This window comes from Acinonyx jubatus, chromosome A1, assembly GCF_027475565.1.
Source record: "Acinonyx jubatus isolate Ajub_Pintada_27869175 chromosome A1, VMU_Ajub_asm_v1.0, whole genome shotgun sequence".
In the NCBI taxonomy this organism is placed as follows: Eukaryota; Metazoa; Chordata; class Mammalia; order Carnivora; family Felidae; genus Acinonyx; species Acinonyx jubatus.
The window spans coordinates 227,999,750-228,021,389 of NC_069380.1; the positions used below are offsets into that span (position 1 = coordinate 227,999,750).

Sequence of the window (21,640 nt, forward strand, 5' to 3'; positions counted from 1 at the left end):
AGAATTAGTTCATTTTTCACGTTTTCTCTGGACACTCGGGGGCCCAGTGATGGTAGTCAACGTGGAGGGACAGCTTCTGGGGCTGAAGGCAAAGCCGAGAGTGACCCGGAGGATGACCCCCATACCGTGTTGTGGCAGGGACAGGAACAGAGCCCCAAGATCTCAGGGTGGGGTCAGATCTAACTGGCTACTTTCGTAGTCCTTGCTGGGACGGCCAGAGGGCCAGCATTGAGGGGACCAGACGGGGCCGGACAACCACGTCCAACTCTGCTGACCCTGAGTCTGCTCTAAAGAATATTCAGAAAACCCCGCTTGCGCCTGGCTGTTCCAATGTGCATTTATCCCCGGAAACAGAACATGCGTTCTGGTCGTTCCCTTGAGATGAAATGTATGGTCACGTGCTATCACCTCGACAAAGGCTGAGTTCGTGTTTCTGTGCCCAGTTCTCTTCACCGGAACTGTAGGGCCCTCGTGGGTCAGCGCGTCAGACCAAAACAATTTGAGGGGCTGCACATCTTTTGAGATGAGGGACAAACACCAGAGCCTGTTCACCAGCGGGGGCTGGTTTACTCACACCCGCGTGGCTGGCATCATGAGGACGTGATTCCATACACGCCTGCACACACACACACACACACACACACACACACACCCCACTCCCCCCGCTGTCAGCATCCAGCCAGAGGGTGACAGCTGAGACAGCTGATGAGCGCCACGACATACCCTGGAGCTCACTCCTGGTGCCCGCGGTCTACGGGTTTGGGCAGATGCCCAACGATAGGTCTCTATTGTTATGGTACCGTACAGAGGATTTCCACGGCCCGGAAAATCCTGTGTGCTGCACCCACTCACCCCCCTCCCTGGCAGCCGCTCATCTTGTTACCATCTCCATAGTTTGCCTTTTCCAGAATGTCGTACAGTTGGAATCATATAGTAAGGAGCCTTTCAGACTGGCTTCCCTCACCTGATAACATGCATTCAAACTTCCTCCAGGTCTTCTCCTGGCTTGACAGCTCATTTCTTGTGTTTGTTTGTTTGTTTGTTTAAAGTGCAAGTGGGGAAGGGGCAGAGAGGGAGAGAGAGTCTCAAGCAGGCTCCACACTGTCAGAGCAGGGCCTGCCCTGCGGGCCCCAATCCCACGAACCATGAGATCGTGACCTGAGCCGAAGTCGGATGCTTAACTGACTGAGCCACCCAGGCGCCCCTACAGCTCATTTGTTTTAGAGCTGACACCCCAGTGTCTGGATGGACCAGAGTTTATTTACCTCTCACCTGCTTCATTCCCTTAACACCTTATGCTTTTCTGATAGACTGAGGAAGGTTCCCACTTACGTTTTAGTTCAGACGTCCACGGTAGCAAGTTTATGATAATATTCACCCATTTGCAGTCTCATAAAACTCGGTCCAAATTTACCGTCTTGACCCCAAGCCAGTGTGACTGGTCAGCAACTGGATGAAGTTCTTTTGGGGAATGTCGGTGGCCTCCAGTGACAGGAGGCAGGGGCTGTATGTCCCTCCCCTATGACCCCTCGATGAGACAGCTCACCACAAATTCTACTAAACGGACGGCAGGCCCCAAAGCCATCAGGCCCCCACACTGGGTCCTTGGTCCCCGGGACGGGCACCTTGCATGCTAAGCTCTGGGGCTCAGAGACATCGATGGCTCACCTTCCCGCTCGCCAGGGTCCTATCTGTAGGAGGGCCAGCACCAAACAGGGTTCCTGGCTCTCTGGTAGAGATGACACAGGAGGGGCCTCTTCCCTGAAGCAAACGCTTCCTCTTAACTTTGGGTTTTCGCAAGTCTTGGAACATCGATAACTTTTATCACTATGGTGGCCGATCTGCAGAGAGCCAACAAGCCACACTGCTTCTGAGTTCTCAGAAAAATTATCTAAGGTATATTACTTGCCATCTCATTTTGAAGACTTTATATAAACCAAGGATAAAGGATTTGGGGTGCTTAGTTCTTTAATTAAAAAAATGTTGGGGGCGCCTGGGGGGCTCAGTCGGTTAAGCGTCCGACTTCGGCTCAGGTCATGATCTCGCTGTCCGTGAGTTCGAGCCCCATGTCGGGCTCTGTGCTGACAGCTCAGAGCCTGGAGCCTGTTTTAGATTCTGTGTCTCCCTCTCTCTCAGACCCTCCTCTGTTCATACTCTGTCTCTCTCTGTCTCAAAAATAAATAAATGTTAAAAAAAAAAATTTTTTTTTTTTTAACATTTACTCATTTTTGAGAGACAGAGCGTGAGCAGGGGAGGGGCAGAGAGAGAGAGAGGGAGACACAGAATCCGAAGCAGGCTCCAGGCTCCGAGCTGTCAGCACAGAGCCCGACGCGGGGCTCGAACTCACGAGCTGTGAGATCATGACCGGAGCCAAAGTCGGACGCTCAACCGACTGAGCCACTCAGGCACCCTTCTTTTTAATTAAAAAAAAAGTTTTATTTGTTTTTGAGACACACACACACACACACACACACACACACACACACACACACCACGGGGGGAGGGGCAGAGGGGGGGGCGGCGGATCTGAAGCAGGCTCCACACTGACAGCAGAGAGCCCTAGGCGGGGCTTGAACTCCAACTTCGAGATGACGACCAGAGCCCTGAAGCTGGAGGCTTAACCGACTGGGCCACCCAAGTGTCCCTGGGATGCTTATTTCCGTTCCGTGGTCTAAATGGTCCACTTGTTTCCCCGGCGGCCGTGACCCTCTTCCAGCCAGCAGGACTTCTCCAGGGCCACGTCTCCCGGAACACATCCCGCTTCAGCAGAGGACGCTCTTCTTGGGGCGTCTTACGTGTGCTCCCCCTGGGGAGCAAACACCTCACTGGCCACGAGTCTCCAAGGAGGAAACAGAGTGGCCAGTTTTTACGCCACCCCTCCCCTCCCTGTTCTGTAGCACCCACAGAGATCGTTTCACTCAAAAAGACTGTTTCCCTGCTGTGAATCCTTCACACGTAAGGTTCTTCAGGAAGCATGTGAAGAGCCATCATTTAGAAGACCCCCCCCCCCCGCCCCGCCGTATTTCACTGACCGCACTGAATTTCCACCCAGAGAAAAATTCATGCTACACATGTATGTGGTTAATGACAAGCTGTATTTGGTGCCGACGTTTTACAAAGGCACCACTTGACATTAAGAAGTGTTCTCTTCTGTATTAATGGCTCTGTCTTCTGCACTTTCTCTTCGAGGTTTCCTAAACTTTCCTTGTCAGAATGAAGAAATCTGAAAGTCCTATCATGCCGTTCTTTCTAGAGTCTCTAAATTGGAAACAGATAAAGACACTTATTAGTAATTTCTCACAGCACGCAGTACGATTTTTATGAAGCGCAAAACAAGTGAAAAGTTTTACCTAGAAAAATGGATTCTTTCTGGTCTCTAATCAGTCATTCTTACCTCTGAAAAGAAAGCATTCTATTTTCTTGTATAAAAATGGGCATTTATTTCTAGGTGAAACGATCCATACTTTGTATGTTTTTCTTCACTGACCCCTCAAATTTTAGTCACTACTGAAACAAAAGTACCCTTCTATTTAAAAAGTTGGTCGGGGGCGTCTGGGAGGCTCAGTCGGTTAAATGTCTGACTTGGGCTCAGGTCACGACCTCAACGGTTCGTGGGTCTGAGCCCCGCACTGGGCTCTGTGCTGACAGCTCGGAGCCTGCTTGGGATTCTCCGTCTCCCTCTCTTCTCTGCCCCTCTTCAGCTTGCGCGCTCTCTCTCCCTCAAATAAACATTAATATATATATAATGTCGGTCCAGTAACACTGAAAGGGTGTCTTGCGTCTATGAAACTTTGGCATTGACAACAGCATGTCCCTCGATTTTCTTTTTTTAACTAGAGATACTTTTATTTCTTAAGAGATGGTGAACATTAGCAAACTACTATTGTCAGCATCAGTGGATGTAAAAATACTGAACTTCTGCGTGATCGGCGGGGAAGGTGAGAACGGTCTCAGAGGGCTCGTATTTTTACAGGCGAAAGGGACACCGGTTGGTGGCTCTAACCCGTATTTTACCACGAAAGGCAACCATCTCCTACGTTCCCAAGAGGATCCCGCTTGCCAAACAGTCTCCCGCCATGGCTCCTTGGGAGACCAAGAACAGAATCTTGCAGAAGGATGCCTGTCCACCTGCCCTCTTGCTATCCGGGCTGTGAGGATTTCCAGCCACGGCAGACCCAACGGTCCTCAAGCCGCAGGGCAGAGTGTGCTTGCCGTGTTAGCTGTGCGGACAGCAAGCCAAGGCCCAACCGGAGTGTATTCCCCGCGTGAAGGAAGAGCCATCCACCGAGTGATGGAAGGAAAGCACTGAGTGCGATGTTACGCGGACCTTCCTTGGGAACCAGTGATTCTTCACCTCAGGTAGTAGCTAATGGCTTCAGAACAAATCTCGCCGTGAATGCACCGCGCCAGATTCTTCTGGACACAGGAAGGGGCCACTCCAACCTTCCAGGGGCTTCGCACACCTCCGGGGCGAGGTCCCTGCAGAGCCATCTCAGGGTCAGCCCCCGGGGCACCTCCTCAGCCGGGGGCCCCTGGTAGGCCTGTGCAGCCCAGCCTGTCTCTCCCACGCACACCTGTGGCACATCAGTGCAAGGTCATGTCCAGCGCCTTTGACTTTGGCAAAGTCAAAGTGTCTCAAACACTGAGGGAATCGTGGAGGGAATCAACGAATTACCGAGTAGAAAGAAATCACTCCCGCTGCAAAAAGAGGCCTACTTGGCAAGTGTGCACAGGCGGGCGGGGAGGGGGCGGGGGTCCGGTGCTCGGCCCCAGACCCACAGGCCCACAGGCCCACAGTCCCAGAAGCCTGTCGCCGACCCCTGCCATCCAGTTAGCCTTCCCAGTCTGGGGCAGTGCTACAGCCTTGCCCTATTTGTCAGTTCTGGTCTGGACCTCTGCAGAAGTTTCCGGAGTCATCATGTCTCTCGAGGGTCTTCTGGCCAGAACCCACCCCCAGTTCCCTCGGTAGGCTCTTCACCGGACACAACCCGGACTCCCTAGAGGCTCTGAACCTCTCCTCCTCCACCACCTGTGGGGGGCAGGCAGGCCAAGGGTCCGCTGGGCACCGCTGGGCGGGCAGACGGCACCGCATCCCGTCGCCACCCTCCACGAACATCACATCAGATGACCTCACAGAGGGACAGAGAGGGGCCTGTAGGAGAGGCCTCTCTGAGCAGGGACGCGGGGCAGTCATGCAAAGGGGGTGGGATGTTCGGGAAGAACAAGCGTGCTTGGGGTGGGGGAGCTTGGCCTGCTTGAAACACTCGGGGACCCGTGTGGCTGAAGCATGATGAGCAGGGGTCGTCAAACGCAAATCAGAGGAGCGAGCCTGCGGGTAGGCAGCTGTCAGAGCCTGCGGGACCCGGAGGCCATGAAGGCACAGAGGTTTTCCCTCTTAAAGGCCAGCTGACGGGGCGCCTGGGGGGCTCAGTTGGTTAAGCATCAGACTTCGGCTCAGGTCATGATCTCACGGTCCATGGGTTCGAGCCCCATGTAGGGCTCTGTGCTGATGGCCCAGAACCTGGAACCTGTTTCGGATTCTGTGTCTCCTTCTCTCTCTGCCCCTCCCGCGTCCCCCCCCCCCCCCCCCACTGCACTCTGTCTCTTTCTCTCTCTCTCTCCCAAAAACAAACATTAAAAAAAATTAAAGGCCAGCTAACTGCAGACGGCTAGAGACAGGGGCAGTGGGAGGTGGGGACATAGGAGTGGAGGGAAGGACAGAAAGATGTGAGATGGGTCAAGGGGGGGCAGGGGAGGACAGGGGCACCCATGTCTCTGCTCTGACCTCCGTCGTGGGGAGGAGGGTGGCTCGATTTACAGACAGAGGGAAACCAGTGGGGGAACTCATGGGAAAGAAGGTGGATTTCTGCTGGGACACGTTCAGCCTGGCTCGTGCACAGACATCCCAGCGGGAAGGTCAAGTGGGTGGTTTGATACCAGAGTTCAGAGCTGGGAAGCAAGACTGGCTTCAAAACAGGGCTGGGGGGCTGAGATTCCCAGAGGTCGGGGGGGGGGGGGGGAAGGGACAGCAGGAGCGAGTCTCCGAAAGCCTGGTTCAACTCTGGGATGCTGCTGTCCTTGGCAGGGCGTAAGCTGCCTCCGGGCCACGGGACAGGCTGGGTCTGGAGCTAGAGAATGGGTCTGGGGCGAGGTGACAGGACAGGGTCTATGCAGCGCCCACCGTGAGGACCTGAGATCAGGCGCGTGCTCTAAGACTGACACAGGAAGAGCGTGACTGTGACCAGACGAGGTGGGACCAGGAGTCAAGAAGGGGACAGTCCCAGGGCGGGCAGTCCCCTCCTATCACGCGCCACCGGGAGGCAGCCAGGGGTGGTGCTGGAGGTCTCAGGAAAGAAGGGAGGCGCTGGGCAGGGTACATTTTCCTCCCGGGACGCAGCCCTGGAGGTGGGGAGCCAGCTGCAGGGGGAGGGGCGCTGGGGAGAGGGGAAGGTGAGAGACATCCACGTGGACATCGGAGAGGGGAGGGGCGAGTCCCCAAGAACTGTGGCGTCAGGAGTGTCAGCAGGAAGGGGGTCATCTGGCGTGCTGTCCCCCAGGAGGAGCGTGTGCCAAGTCAGCAGGCGGCACGTGGGGGAAGGGGCAGGCTGGACGGCGGAGGACATGGGTCCTGGAGGAGGGGGGGCACGACACGGTGCAGGAGGCCGAGCCGAGGAGAGACGGCCACTGCGGCAGCTGGGGAGTCTGGGCGCTGGCCCTGGCATCCCTGGGCAGGAGGGGACCAGAGTCTGGCGGCGGGGACAAGGCCTGGTGAGCAGCGGGTGCCCTGCCCCCGTGTGTCCGCCTCTGCTCCCTTGTTCTCAGGGCCCTCAGCCCTGCCTGCGGGCCGGCCATGTCTGTCACTCTGTCAGTCTGGTGTCCGGCCCCTCCCAGCAAAGACAGAAGGGGACACATTCAAGGAACACGGCGGGAAGTCACCCCCCCCCCCCCAGGGTCATTGCGGAGACACTTCCATCTTCCGCCTTGACACGCTGTGATGTGAAACCATTTGACGCCCGAAAGAATCAGGATAAATTCTGGATAAACTCATCTTAAAGACAGGATAAACCCTCCCTCTCAAGTGTGAAGAGAACCAGCGTCCCCCCCTGGGTCACACCCGGAGAAAAGCCGCCTCCTGCCGTGTGGCTTTCTCTGGTGCGGCCAAGGGACACCTGGGAGCCGGTGTGCGTGGCCCTTCCCTCCCAGCACGGGCAGGATCCGCAGGAACCCAGTCGTCTGAGGAAAAGAGGGAGAAAGGACCCTCTCCGGGCATCAGCACACTCGAATTCCGGGGAGCGCTTGTACTCACACAGTGGCCTTTAAAGTGGCGAGATAGGACTCTGTGTCCCCCTCGGGGACGTCCGAGTCCAACTTGGACAAGTAACGGTAGACGTAGGAGAAAGTCTCAAACGGGATGCGCGCGGGCCCGCCCTCGGGGTCCGTGGTCAGGATCTCACACAGATGCTTCATCGAAGTGTTCAGTGACTAGAGACACGACAGACAGGGGAAACAATTACCACTTGGCACCGCTGAAACGGAAGCCTAAGACACCCGCAGAGAAAACGCCGGAGCGTATTTGACAGGAAGTCTCCGAAGGGTACGTTCTCCTCGATCTAAATGAAGAACTGGGTAAGATTACAATTGCCATAAACAAAGAAAAGGGCAGGTCTGATCACGATGCGATTGGCCCGAAAAGAATGTTAATCCACAGATTTTATTTTATATTAAAATGGGGGGGGGGGCGCACCTGGGTGGCTCAGTCGCTTAAGCGTCTGACTCGGTTTCAGCTCAGGTCATGATCTCACAGTTGGTGAGTTCGAGCCCCGTGTCAAGCTCTGGCACTGACAGTGCAGAGCCTGCTCGGGATTCTCCATCTCTCTCTGTCTCTCTGTCTCTCTCTCTGCCCCTCCTTGACTCACACTTTCTCTCTCTCTCAAAATAAATAAATAAACTTAAATAAATAAATAAATAAATAAATAAATAAATAAATAAAATGGGAATGACTCTCCAGGATGTGAGGAAGTATCAGCCCCCTCAAGACGGGCCCCAAGCCAGCGCAGAACTCACCAGCCCCTTCAGCATCACCACATGCCTAGGGGACGGAGCTAACCCTCACCAAGTAGACGTGTCACCTGCCCGTCGGGCTCCGTGCAGGCCCCAGGCAGGGCCGGCCTTGCTCTGGGCCTTGTCTCAGCTCCAGGAAGCACCAGCCCCTTTGCCCCTGTGCACCGTGCCTCCCTCTGCCTGGGTCGGTCACCCCCATCCCCTCCCCGGCTGCCGGTACTTTGGCTTTGAGCCCGAAAGCCAGGCCTGGGAGAAGCCGTGCGTCTCCCACCAAGGCACAAGCTCTGAGCGGGCTGACTCCCTCCAAACCAGGAGGGCTCAAGGAAACGCACTCACGGAGGGGGAGCCACTGCCTACGTCAAGCACAGCGGGAAGGCCCACGCAGACAGCGCTGGTTTAGTGCTAGACTGTATCGGATCCCTGGTGACCCCACGAGAGCCTCGTGGAGACGCAGGGACCAGGCCTGTGTGCGGGGGACCAGCTCTTGCGGACTGTAAACTTTCCAGGAGTTTATTGAGAGGGTTGACCTCCCATTGGCAGCTTGAGACCAGCCATGGTGGGAGCATTTACACCTCATGCCAGTCAGGGCCCTTCTCCCCTGCAGAGAGAGCAGGCTGTTTAGGGGGCTGCACTTGAGAGGAAAGAGTGAGAAAAACACAGATGGGACGGTCACACACGGATCTGCCTGACCGGGACTGAGGCTGCGTAGGGGGACAAACCTGACACCCTGAGGGACACACAAATGTCTGGAGTCACCTTTACTCTCTCTAACTTTCTGTGGGTCAGGAGTCGGCACTGCTTAGCTGGCCCGTTCACGGCTCCAGTCAAGGTGTTGGCCAGGGTTGGGGCCTCATCTGGAGGCTCGACTGGAGACAGACCTGCCCCCGCCCTGACCCAAGTTGCCGGCGGACTCGCTGCCTTGCGGCCGGCTCTCCGCGGACCCTCACAACAAGGCAGTGCACCTCCACCAGGCTCCAGGAGCTCGACCGGCTTCTCACAGTCATGCCAGAGAAGACGCCTCACGCTTGCAGCAAGGAGAGGGGGAGAGGGCTAAAAGGGAGTCAGTGGGGCCCAGCGGCTGAGCGGCTGGCCTGAGGTGAAGCCAGCAGGGCAGGAGCAGTGAACACACCCCAGGGGGGTAGATGAGCTGCCACCTTCGGGGACTCCAGGCGCCGGGCTGGGGGCTGGAGGAGAGGAGGCCTGACCAGCCCAGAGCTCCCCATCGCCGTAGCTGGGGCTCCAGGTGTCTGGAAAGCCACTTCCCACACCACCCGGGACCGAGGGCCGCTGGAAACCTTTCAAAGACACGTGGTTTTGTTAGGTTTTGCTTTTATGTCCGTCGCAAGGGGAGAGAGTCGCCGGTGGGTGTGGCAATGCTGAGCCTCAGGAGGGATGATGGGGACGGAAGCAGCCTTGGCGGAGCAAGCAGATGAGGTCTGAGAAACTGTGGCTCCAATGCTTCCGAGGAGGAGGCATTTAAGGAAAAAGTGCATCAAAACATCCCAGCATCCCTGCCTTGTGCAAAGGCCCGATGATGCTACCGGAGTTAACATTTCTGGCAATGAGATGCACAGCCATTTTTATATCCACGAGGGTTCGGAAGGCAACTTGCCTGGCTTTGTACCTGAGCCAGATTTCTCCGCTCCCAAGGGTTGCTCTCCAGCCAGAAGACCCTCGCAGGCAGGCGCCCCTGCCCCGACTCACTCTCCTGACACAAGCTCTTCTGGAAGGTGTGGCTGCACTTGCTTCTAGCCCAGCACTTAAGTCTGAGCCGTCACATGCGATTCAGGCGGGGACAGGAGACAAAGACAGGCCTGGAGACACCTGCAGTTTCCTGAGCAGCTTCAGGGCACCGGCTCCGTGGAAGCTTCTGTTTCAGAATTTTAGCTGCTCTTGTGGTGACAACAGAGGCACCTCACACCTCCCCCAATCCCCTTTTAGCTAGCGGGAAGTGACAATCTGAGTAACATCGTGACTGATCCCTTTAAAAAGAAGAAGGGGGGTCTCCTCTGAGGTGCGGCCTGATGGCAGCCGGGAGGGAGAGCTCAGTACCTCAAGCAGTGGTGTCACCCCTGCATCTCACTTTGAAAAAGTCTGAGGACCTTTTCACTTCCTTCCTCATCCTCAGGGGTTTTCTCACCTAAAACGCAGGCAGTTCAGTTCGGGGACCTGCGGCAGGTGAGGGTGGCAGACGGGTACTCTCGAGATGGCGGGACTCGGTCCTCGGGAGAAGCCCGTTCGTGAGGGCCGATGCTGCCCATGTCGCCGTCCGGGGAGGAGGGAGGGCCCCCACGTGTGAGCACAGGGACAAGGCCAGTGGAGGCATGTGGGTGGGGTGCACCCCGCCTCTTTCTCCCCCCTGGGGGAGACCCTCAGCAGTGGGGTGCCTGGTGCTGGGGGCTGGAGACCCCAGGGACCCAAGAGCAGCCCTCCTGGTGGAGACAGTTACCAAACTTGTCTGTGACGTGAGGCTCCCACCCACGGCGGGGGGGCTGTTTCTTTTCCACGGTCAGACGGTAAAAGGACTTCTCGTGGGCACCTCAGAATGGGCTCAGAGGCCAAGCTGGGAAACCTGAATAGGGGAGCGAGCCAGGACGCTGCCTCCATCACTGGGCCACTGGGGAGATGACCCACTGTGCTTGGAGGTTGTCCTAAGAATTCCAGCTGGGCCCTGCTAGGAGGCTGGCAGGGAGAGCTTTTCAGAGTAAAACTCCTTTTAGGAAATCAAGTGATATTAATGACAGTCCTTGGGAGTGGTTATTCTCTGAGACAGGAACCTGCAGGCTCTCACACGGTGCCCCAACCCGAGGGCGGCACACTCCTGGGCTACAGAGTCCCCAGGGAGCCCGGTGGCCGTGCATCGGCAGCGTGGAGCCCGTGGTCTGCGTTCAGATCCCACTCTGCCACTTGCAATCTGAGTCCCTGAGCCTCCCTCCACAACTAGTCATCCTGCGAGGCCCGGGACAGCCCTTCCGCAGAGGGCTGCTGGAAGATTAAGGAGAATAGAGACGAAGGCGCGGAACGTCCCAGCCCACGGCGAGAACCCTGGACGTGACGCCCATTCGTAAGCGGCGTGTTTTGGACGGAAAATCGCGTTACACACACGCATCCTGGCCAGTGGACGCAGAGCAAAGTTCATGCTTCTCAGAGGCTCTCGAGCGTCAGGCCGGTGGTTTGCCATTCCGGGCTTCCTCCCTCAGTGTGGGCGGAGGGTGGCAGGGGCTTCATTCACAACATTTTTTTGTACTAAAAGAGGTCCTCAAGCTTAAAAAAACAAAGCAAAGAATTTTGATCCCCTGCTTCGATGCTTAGGATCACTGCCGGTGCTGCAGAAAAGGAAACTCAAAGATCACGACATGAAATGTCATCTTGCCGGGCAAGCATCGCACGGCATCGGAGCAGGGGGCGGGGGGCGGGAGTCACCAGCACGCCCGCCCCGCCTCCCACCTGCCCTGGCAGCGCACACGGCCCGGAACCCCATTTGTGGCTCGCGACGCGGTAAGCCAGGTGGCGGCGAGGCACGTCTGCCTGTTCTGTCCACTCAGGACGGGGCCCAGCTCGAAGCAGGGCTCAGCACACGTTTGTGAAGCAAGGACAGCAGGCAGGCGCGATTCACAGGACTCTGAAGTTTAAGTAGAGCTTCTTCTGGTCTTCGCAGAGACCTTGCATTTGATCCCTCTGCCTGGCGACTTCGAAGAGGAATTTGAGGGCACGGACAGCACGGAGGACGCGTCTGCCACCAGCCACGCAGAGACCGTGGATGGAGGCGGCGGCGTCGAGCCCGTTGTGGACACAGCCACCAGATTCCAGTTTACTGGAAAGCCTCTGTGGAAGGTGAACGGGCAGTAATCCGTCGTAAAATACTTGTCCTTTCCTTCCACGTCACCGCTCCGCCTCCTCCCTCTGAAGGGTTTTTAAAAAGCATAAACATACACGCTAAGATGCCCCACGACACCACAACCATCCCCTCCGAGGCACAGCTTCGGGTTGCTGATGCGCCTCCACGCTGCCCCGCCAACGCGTGGGCATCCAGTGGCCTCTCTCCTTCGGGGCCTGGCTGCCCCGGGCCACCTGCACTCCCCCGCCCCCTTCTCCCTTCCCCACCTACATGGCCGGTGGACCAGAGGGGACGGGGACCAGCAGGAGGGGACCTTCCCTGACCGCCTGGCTCCAGAGTCCACGGCTCACAGCAAGCACTACTGCCGAGGTGGCCTGGCTCGGGGACGGGACCGGACCCCACACTGACCAGCCAGGATGACAGACTTATTCAAGGAGGAAAAGAGGGGCGCGCACGCTGGCGTCCTGGCCCCTTCCCCGGTGTTGCGTTCAGAAGGTGACCAGATGTCTCCACCTAGCGTCCCGCCCGACGCGTGGACAAGAGACCCTGTCGCTTGCTCTGGCCTGGCTCCAAATCTAGCGCTTAACCGGCAGGCTTAAAGTGAAAGTGACAAAGGTGGCTCCCCCACAGTATGAAACATTCTACCTTCTGGGAAAATCTGAATTTCACAAGTACACCATAAACATCCAGTGAACTGTGGTCCATCACAGAGTGGCTATCACACGGCAGAGGCCATGCACGACCTACAGCGCTCTGTAATGATACAGACGGACAGGTAAGGAAATCTAACTGGGAGTGAAAAGAAGTTCCAGAAGGTTACTAATAACAGAATCCTCTTTTCATAAAGTTGAAACCAACGAAAATAAAATAACGTTCTTTTTTATTTTTTTTTAATGGTCATTTATTTTAGAGAGAGAGAGGGGCACACGCAGAATATGAGCCGGGGGGAGGCGGGGGGTGGGGGTGCAGAGAGGGAGACATGGAATCCGGAGCAGGCTCCAGGCTCTGAGCTGTCAGCACAGAGCCCAGTGCGGGGCTCGAACTCATGAACTACGAGATCATGACCTGAGCCGAAGTTGGACACTTAAAACCGACTGAGCGAGCCAGGTGCCCCGAGATAATGGTTTTCTTGGGGTTTGTACGTGGCCCCCAGGAAGCGTGAGATTTGGGATAGCGGTTGCTTCGGGCCAGGGAGGCAGGGGGATCGAATGGAGGAAGAGAGCAGAGGCCCTCAGCAGCGGCGCATTGTTGGTGTTAGCGATCATGTGGGGATCATGGGCGCTTCTGACATTAAATGACTGTCTAAAATTAAAACCGGAGATGAGTGCATCATGAAACGTGGACTGAATTACCAGTTATGCTCTCTGCGGTGCAAAGACTATAAAAAGGGAGGGCAGAAAACAGGTGGCCATCTCGGCAGTGAAGGGGCCACTTCTCCTCCTAAAAACCCCTTCTTCACAAGCGGACAGTGGTAGCTCTTCCTCCCTCGGACCCCGGTGTCTCACAGACTCGAACACTGGAGCTGGAGAGAGAGCGTCCAGATCCCCAAAGAAGTCCGGTCCCTCCTCTCCCCGCCCCCCTCGGTTCAGAGACGCCCTTACCTTGGGAATTGGAGAGTCGCCTGTGTCTTGATTCCCAACGGTCGTACTTCAGCATAAGCCAAGTTCACTATATCTGTCACCTACTAATCACAGATCTTAACTCAAATATAAACTAACTTTACGCCTCTTCCCACAGAGGGGGAAACTAACATCTGCTTACGAAACGGCGTGTAGTTTCATAAAAAGTCACTGATGCATTCTCTTCTAAAACCCAAATGCCTTTTAATGATATTTTATCTACTTTTTTTATCTACTTTTAATGATATTTTATCTACTGTTAACAATTTTAAAATTGAAGCATTCGTAAGTCTTTAACTTTCCCAAATTAAAATAACTGTAAGCCCAGGGGCGCCTGGGTGGCTCCGCTGGGTGAGCAGCTGACTCCTGGTGTTGGCTCAGCGTCAGGACCTCATGGTTCATGAGACGGAGCCCCACGTCGGGCTCTGCGCTGACAGCGTGGAGCCTGCTTGGGATTCTCTCTCCCTCTCCCTCTCCCTCTCTGCCCCTTCCCTACTCATGCTTTCTTTCTCTCTCTCAAAATAAATAAACATTAAAAAAAAAGTTTAAAGTAACCGTAAGCCCAAGAATAAGACAGTCAGGGGCGCCTGGGTGGCTCAGTCGGTTAAGCATCTGACTTCGGCTCAGGTCATGATCTCGAGGTTCGTGAGTTTGAGCCCCGTGTTGGGCTCTGTGCTGACGGCATGGAGCCTGCTTGGGATTCTCTGCCCTTTTCTGTCCCTCCTTCACTCGCTCGCTCTCTCTCAATCTCTCTCAATAAATCAATAAACATTGAAAAAAATACGATAGTCTCTGGAAAAAAAAAAATGCTTCTCTTAGACAAGGTGAGTAAAGTAATGAGAGTGTTTCCTTCAGTTACTGAAACACCTCCATTATTTTCAAGCCAGGCCTATGATTACCCAGGATGATTAATACACTACTTGTAGGTACGTACCCCACCAAGCATGCTACATCCGAGCGCTAAAAATTTTATCCACTCGATTTCGTTTTCGCAAGGATCCAGCTGCAGCAGAGTTCTGAAGTTTTCTACTGGCAGGCACAGATTTTTCCATTTCTGCTCAAGATGTGCTACTTCCACATACTGCTTGTGGCTACACTGTGTAGAAAACACAGTATGACAAAATCAGTACGTCTTTACGTCTGCAAGTATTAAGGTTGAAAAACCCGTGAAACATAATGCCGACGAATCTTTAAACTCATCCCAGGCGCACAACTGCATGCTGGGAAGAGATGAGCTCTGAATTCACAACACAGAGAGCCCGGGGAGAGCTGGGTGGGAAGGTGTGGGGGGGGACGCTCGCCCGGCAAGAGGGCGCGGCGAGCCGGTATCGGCACAGTTAACTTCTCAAAAGGAAAAAGGACGGTGAGGTCAATACGGCCTCCCGTTGTGACTTAGGAAAACGGGCACACGCACACGGGGTAGGTGATTCTCTGTGGTCTGTGTGAAATGCTTCGCAAGAAAAAATAAACTTCAACTCTTAAAAACTGAGAACAGACTGAGGGTTGATGAGGGGGTGGGAGGGAAGGGAGGGCGGGTGAGGGGCACCGAGGAGGGCACCTGTTGGGAGGAGCGCTGGGTGTTGTACGGAAACCAATGTGACGACAGATTTCATATTACAAAAAAAATAAACTTCAACAAACAAAATGAAAACATTTCAAATCCCACCCGCTCCATGTGTTAACAGTTAAATAAGAGAAATTTGAAAACTGAAAACAAATTCATTCCTTCTACTTTTTGAAACAATCTGTGAGAACTGGTAACTACCGCGATGTGCTAATGGTCTTGAACGTGAAATGCTTTGAGCAACTTTAGCGTGACTTTTCCCGAGCTACCCCTTTCTATAGTTATTCGTTTTTCCCTCCAGATTTCCAGAAGTCAGCGTATCTGGCACAGAAGCACGGTAAGTCAAAAAGTGTAATGGGGACAAATCACTTTAAAGATCAAGGTGATACCACTGATGTCATTTTTAGCAACACAACGCAATCATTAGGATTGCCAAGCTTGGCCGGATAACACACAATCTGGTAACTCGTTTCTCTGAAAGCAAGATGGTGGGTCGGGAGAGCACCGGCCCGGGACTCTTGCGCAAGACTGTGCGGGTAGGGCCTCGCCCGTGCCCGGGCTCTCTGGACGAAGGACACCAGACGTCAAAGGGCGCTCTGCTGTTCAGATTAATGAGGCGGCAAATTATTTCTTTAGCACATACGAAACTTTTATAAACGTATTTCAAGAAGAGACTTGCAGCCCCCATGTTTGGAGTTGAATGTTCGGACTTGTAGTCCAGGAGCATCTAGCATTTTAATTTGGTATTTAAAAGAAATTATATTTCACTTTCCTACAATCTAATCACGAATAGCTATGTTGGGTTCTTTCAACTAGAGAAAGAGCACTGAATACAACGGATCCCTCCTTTGACTAAATCTCGCGGGTTTGCACAGGGAACGGAGGCCTCGCAAATGTGTTGGGATGCGTTAACGCAGCCACACTTTATCTCATGGAGCCGACAGATTAACAGAGACCCCTCATACCTGCTTGTGCAAAACTTTCAGGAGTCCTTGAGTCAGGCCTGTGTCCGTTTTCTGAGTGGCCACGGGCATTTCAATTCTGTCCTTGACAGGAAGCGGATCTCCTCTTGACAAAGCTGAAAAATACCTAACAGCAACAGATGTCCCTGAAGGCTCGTCGATACACAGAAAGCACTGTAATGAATGCGGTCTCCTAAATGACCCCCAATGCCTGGAACCCCTCCAGGGGTCTTGGCTCCTCTACTCGGCTCTCCAACTTAACCCTCTCTGCGTGCCTCAGTTTCTCTGTCTGCAAAACCGATAAGGGCAATCCCTGTTGTAGGGCCCCTAGGAGCACTGAGCTCAAGCCGCGGCGGGCTGAACGTGCCGCTCAGCCATCAGGCCAAGGGGCGGGGGGGCTCCCGAAACACGTTATTACCAAGCAAACACTATGAGGGGTCCCGGAATGCTGCCAAAGAAGGTTGGAGATTTGGGACGACAGTGACCCAAGGGCAATGCCACAGTGCAGTCCTTCCACTTTGACAGCTGGCATCTGGCCCTCCCTTTGGTTGGCCTGGTGGCCTTCCAAGGGGCCTGACTTCCACCATCTCGGTTCAGCCCGACACGGTCCCGGATCAGGGAGGTCACCTGTCTGCCCCACTCCTCTAAGTCAGAGGCCACCCTCCCCCACCCTTCACGCTTTCCTGCCTGGTACCTTGTTTTAGTAATTTTTTAGGAAACTGCTTTATTAAATTTAACAATTTAGTAATAATAGCAATTCATTTAATTAATTTAGTAATTAACAGTAACAATTTAGTAGTGGTTTTAGCCTTTCCCTGTTTCCCCTTTCCCTGTTCCTTTCTGGGGTGGGAATATGGGTGCTTACATCGGTGCCAATATTGCCTCTAGCGGGACAAGTGAGGGCATGGAACCAGTTTAGGGCAACGAGTCAGGATGAGACACACACTCGGCTTCTGTCTGGTGGGGACGGGGAGGAGGCACCAGGCGAGCCAGGGGTGGCCAGCCGCTGAAGGCAAGTCACCGGCCACTCTCATGGCTAACACAACAAAAAGAAACAATATACACAGCGAAATGAATGGCAAATCCTCCGCCAGGCCAACGGGTCATAATCGAAAAGGCCCGAATAACGAGGGGCGCCTGGGCGGCTCAATCGGTTAAGCGTCCGACTCTTGACTTCAGCTCAGGTCACGACCTTGCGTTTTGTGAGTTCGAGCCCTGCACCGGGCTCTCGTATTGGCAGTTTGGAGCCTCCTTGGGATTCTCTCTCTCTCTCTCTCTCTCTCAAAAGTAAACTTAAAAAGTAATAAAAGATATGAGCCATTAGAAACATCTCTGATTATGTAACAGAGATAGCCGTAGCTAGGTATTTGATAGGCTAACAGAAATTTTGTACCTCGTCTCCTTTTCCTCTCTCCGCCCGTATGTTGTTGACCTAACACAAGGGCAGCAGTGAGAGAGACAAAGGTGGACAGGAAGAAGTAAGGTGACAGGAGCGAGGCATGGGTGTGTAGCTTTGTCATATTGTTCCTAATTAGGGTTTTCGCCTATTTGGGGGCCTTTATTCCTCATCACCGATCAAGCCACTCACCCACCTCCGCACAGCCTCTAAAGCACTGGTCCTCAAGAGTTCTCCCTTCTCCTCCCCAGGAAGGCCCTGGCAGTTTCCGGAGACATTTCTGGTCGTCACAGGAGGGGGTGGATGGTGCGACTGGCCTCTAGTGGGTACAGGCCAGGATGCTGCAAAGGGCCCTGCTAGGCCCAGACACCCCCCCCAGCCCCCAAGCAATTGTCCTGTCCCAAGTGTCAACGGTGCCCAGGCTGAGAAAGCCTGCGTTAGGGGCGAGCCCCGATGTGCTAATTCCCGGGAGGCCCGTGCAGCAGAAAGCAGCCTATAGCATCGAACCAATGCTTGCCCCAGTCATACCGCACGACGCACAGGCGACGTAACAAGGTACGGCCAACTAGCTGTTGCGTCAGAGCAGAGAACACAGGCGGGGGAGCCAGGCCGAGCCGCCTCTGCCACCTGAAAGCCTCGTTTGTAACGTTCGTTAACCTGAACGCCTCCTGGGGGCTTCTGCAGTTACCTTCACAGGCATCCTGATTTTCTGCTTTTTCCTCCTGTCACCATCCCTTTGTCCGGATGCCATTCCTCTTCCTGGAATACCCTTGCCTTGTCTTTTAAAGTTTTTTGTTTGTTTGTTTATGTATTTTGAGAGAGAGAAAGAGACACAGCATGTGCAAGCAGGGGAGGGGCAGAGAGAGAGGGAGAGAGAGAGAGAGAGAGAGAGAATCTCAAGCAGGCTCTGCACGGTCAGCACCAGAGCCCAATGAGGGGCTCGATCTCACAAACTGTGAGATCAAGACCCAAGCCGAAATCAAGAGTTGAGCGTCTGACTTCAGTTCAGGTCATGATCTCGTGGTTCCTGAGTTCCAGCCCCATGCCAGGCTCTGTGCTGACAGCTCGGAGCCTGGAGCCTGCTTTGGATTCTGTGTCTCCCTCTCCCTCTGCCCCTCCCTTGATTCTCTGTCTCTCTCTCTCTCAAAAAGAAACATTAAAAGACTTTCTTAAGAGTTGGATGCTTAACCAACTGAGCCACCCAGGCTACCCTTGCCTGGCTGTAACCTCAAAGACCAATTCGTCCTCTTCTGAGCAACATCTCTCCCTAACAGATTGTCTGGTGACAGCTGGGACCTGGCGGAGACCATTTCACACACACTACTTAGTGAATAATGCTTCCTTTTACTCCTCAACTCCAAAATTGTTCTCGAGAGAAAACAGTTGCATGGCACATCCAGAAAGTTCTCAGTTGAGCCTTTTAAAGTGAAGCTTAAATTAAAATAATGTAATGTTCCAAGAAAACAGTGACTCAATCTTGGAATGTTCTGTCCAGTACAAATAAACTCTTACATGTCCTACTTTCATTGATGCTTTAATGACGGTTAAAACCAGGGCCATAATTTTTTTTCTTTGGGGGTAAGAACCCAGAGAGAATCTATCAGAAGCAACCGACAGAAATGCTTGTCACAAGGCAAAGCACTGGATTGATAAGCAGCCTTGTGTGGTAGGTTCTGTAAGAGCCTCAAAGATATCCAGGTCCTAATCCTGGAAACTGCAGATCTCATTTTGTGTGCTAACAGGGACTTTTGTAGATATGAGTGAGGATTCTGAAATGGGAAAACTGTACTGAATTATCTTGAGGGGTCCTAAATGCAATCACAAGTGTCCTTGGGAGAGGGAGGCACAGGGAGAGACTTGGAGATGCCACACTTCTGGCTTTAAAGACGAAGGGGCCATGAGCCATAGAACACAAGGAAGGCAGTTCCAGAAGCTGGAAAAGGCAAGGCAAGGGACTGGATTCTCCCTAGAGCCTCTGGACAGAAGCCGTGACAGCTTGACTACAGCCAGGCGAAACTGATTTCGGACTTGCAGCCTCCACAACTGTAAGAGAACACATGCCTATTGTTTTAACCCATCAGCTTTTGTGGTTATTCGCTAGAGTAGGCCACAGGGAACTAGGTCACCTTGGTTTTACAGGTGAGAGAAACTGGATATGCTGGTTACTAAATAAAACGTTTACATTCATACTGGTTCTTGGGATCCTAAAACTGAGTTTCTAAGTCTGTTTCCTGAAAAGGACAAAGAACTTTCCTTTCAAAACCAAATGGGTTTATTTTAATGGTTTCAAGGTCTGTTTGCAACTTTAAAATTAGGGAAATAGTATGTTTGCTGCAAGAAATATTTGCCTTCTGTGAACTAAGCTGGGCGAAGTCTAATCTTTACAGCAGCCTTGGGAAAATCACCCCAACATGACTTTGGTCGTTTGGGTTCTAATAAACTGACCCAGGTACCTAACCCTGGGAGGAACCTAGCCCTAAGATTCCTTCTTGTAAAAAAAAAAAAAAAAGGAAAAAAAATCACTTTACATATAAAATACAGGGTCTGCAGTGGCTTGGTCTTATAACACAATGCAGAAACTTTTTTACCCGACGCAACTGCTTTGTAAGTTTTACTCTGAGTAAGTACCACTCTCCCACGGTGGAGTTGTCATTACTTTGCAGGACAGTGAGCATTCTGCAGTAATTTCTGGGAAGGTCATCCAACCATGATGCTTCCTAGACGCTCAGGTGTAGACACCAGCTGGGGAAGGTGTCCTGAGCGTCGGACCACGCGAAGCGGCCGGCTCTCCCAGGCGCTTACCCCGCGGACCACTGCAGCACGTCGGCGGGCTGGGTGCGGATCGCAGCCTTGGTGAACTGCTTCAGGATGTCGGGCAGTTCCGGGGGAATGTGGATCTGCTGCGCGCAGAACATGGTGTCGGGAAGCGGCATCGCTCTCCGCAGACCGGGACCAGGCTGCGAAGAATCAAGGTGCGCTGCGTGTGGGGGCGTGAGCCTCGGGGCGCAGGCGCAGCTCAAGGGTCTGGCCGCCCAGCCTCCCCGGATCTGGAGCCTGAAGGGGACCTGGGGTTTGTGGCGGGGCCGGGCTCCCGGACTTGGGGGCGGGCCAGGAGGCCGGCTTCGCGAGGTCCGGGGTGGCCGGCCGGGTCTTTCAGCCGCTCCTCCTCGGGCTCCTCGGAAAGTGAAGGCCAACTGCCCCTTCTAGTCACAGCCTGGAAGCGCCAGCGGCACCCATTGTGTCGCAGAGGTATCCAGGCAACCGGGACGCATGAGGGCCCCGCCCCCTGGCTCCGCGCAGGCGCGCACGCCTCGGGCCGAGACCGCACGGTCGCCCGCGCCGGGCGGCAGGTAATGCGCTTGCGCAGTCTGGCTCCGGCCCCCTTTCGCCACTAATTGGTTGTTTATACGGAGCCGAACGTTTCGCTTAGAAAAAGACCTTTTTGGTCGATTTCCCACTGCCAGTTGTGAAGGGCGAATTCACAAAGGACTCCCCTTCCCCTTGCTCTGACGTCGTAAACTTAAGGACGAGGTGACTCAGTCCTCGTAGGTAGGAAACCGTTGTAATCATGGGGGCTGGTCGGTGCAGGTGGCACGAGCTCCCCCCTCCCCCGAAGGAATGTGGCCCTGCCTTCCTCGACTGTCGCGCTCATGCTGCACGTGTTCCTCCAAGCGGTCCCCAGCCTCGATACCATCGCATCTCCCACTCGGTCTGCTGATTTCAGTTTAAGACCCACTTAGGAGTTTAGACAGCGGGTGATTTTCAGCTAAAAGAAGATTCTGTTTAAATTGTTTTCCTAAGGAAGACAGAATGGTTGAGCCAATATGATTGGGTCTAGAAGGACATAAGCCATGTCTTCTGATACAGTAGCTTCGGGTCCATCGATAGAGTAATTGGCTCCATTCTGGTGAATCCTGACCAGGGCAGTGTACAAGGCGGCTACGTTTAAACCCACCCTGAATGTATGAGGCCCCGGAAGCCTGCTTTCCCCTGCTCACCTCTAGCCCGGACAACGGAGAACTGGAATAAGTTGTCTCCAGGAAGAGTCAGGCAGCCCTTCCTCCTGCCCTAGAGGCATCACCCCCACCCATGACCCCTCTACCTGGGCACACACATTTCCAAATTAACAGCATTAGCAAAAACTTAAAACAGTCAACATTTAATGTTGATAGAATATGGGAAAACAAGGAATTTCATATG

General features: G+C 53.9%; 1 protein-coding gene across 1 annotated transcript; it reads right to left on the bottom strand.

The window, feature by feature from the left end:
* Nucleotides 1-3,076: 3,076 nt before the first annotated feature.
* On the bottom strand, nucleotides 3,077-20,693 carry ROPN1L (rhophilin associated tail protein 1 like). The gene is made up of 5 exons (XM_015068054.3): nucleotides 20,243-20,693; nucleotides 16,048-16,171; nucleotides 14,453-14,614; nucleotides 7,307-7,482; nucleotides 3,077-3,258 (listed from the first exon to the last, which is right to left on the bottom strand). Exons 1-5 carry the CDS (start codon nucleotides 20,371-20,373, stop codon nucleotides 3,195-3,197), a joined length of 657 nt encoding a protein of 218 aa, XP_014923540.1. The 5' UTR covers nucleotides 20,374-20,693; the 3' UTR covers nucleotides 3,077-3,194.
* Between the last annotated feature and the right edge of the window lie 947 nt (nucleotides 20,694-21,640).

What these genes read in the sequence shown, in the direction of transcription:
- ROPN1L (XM_015068054.3), bottom strand. Translation starts at nt 20,373, where the DNA reads ATGCCGCTTCCCGACACCATGTTCTGCGCGCAGCAGATCCACATTCCC. An exon ending in GATGTAGCATGCTTGGTGGG is followed by an intron (nt 7,483 to 14,452) that starts GTACGTACCTAC and finishes TCGTGTCTCTAG; the next exon opens with TCACTGAACACTTCGATGAA. An exon ending in GCCACTTTAAAGGCCACTGT is followed by an intron (nt 3,259 to 7,306) that starts GTGAGTACAAGC and finishes TTTCCAATTTAG; the next exon opens with AGACTCTAGAAAGAACGGCA.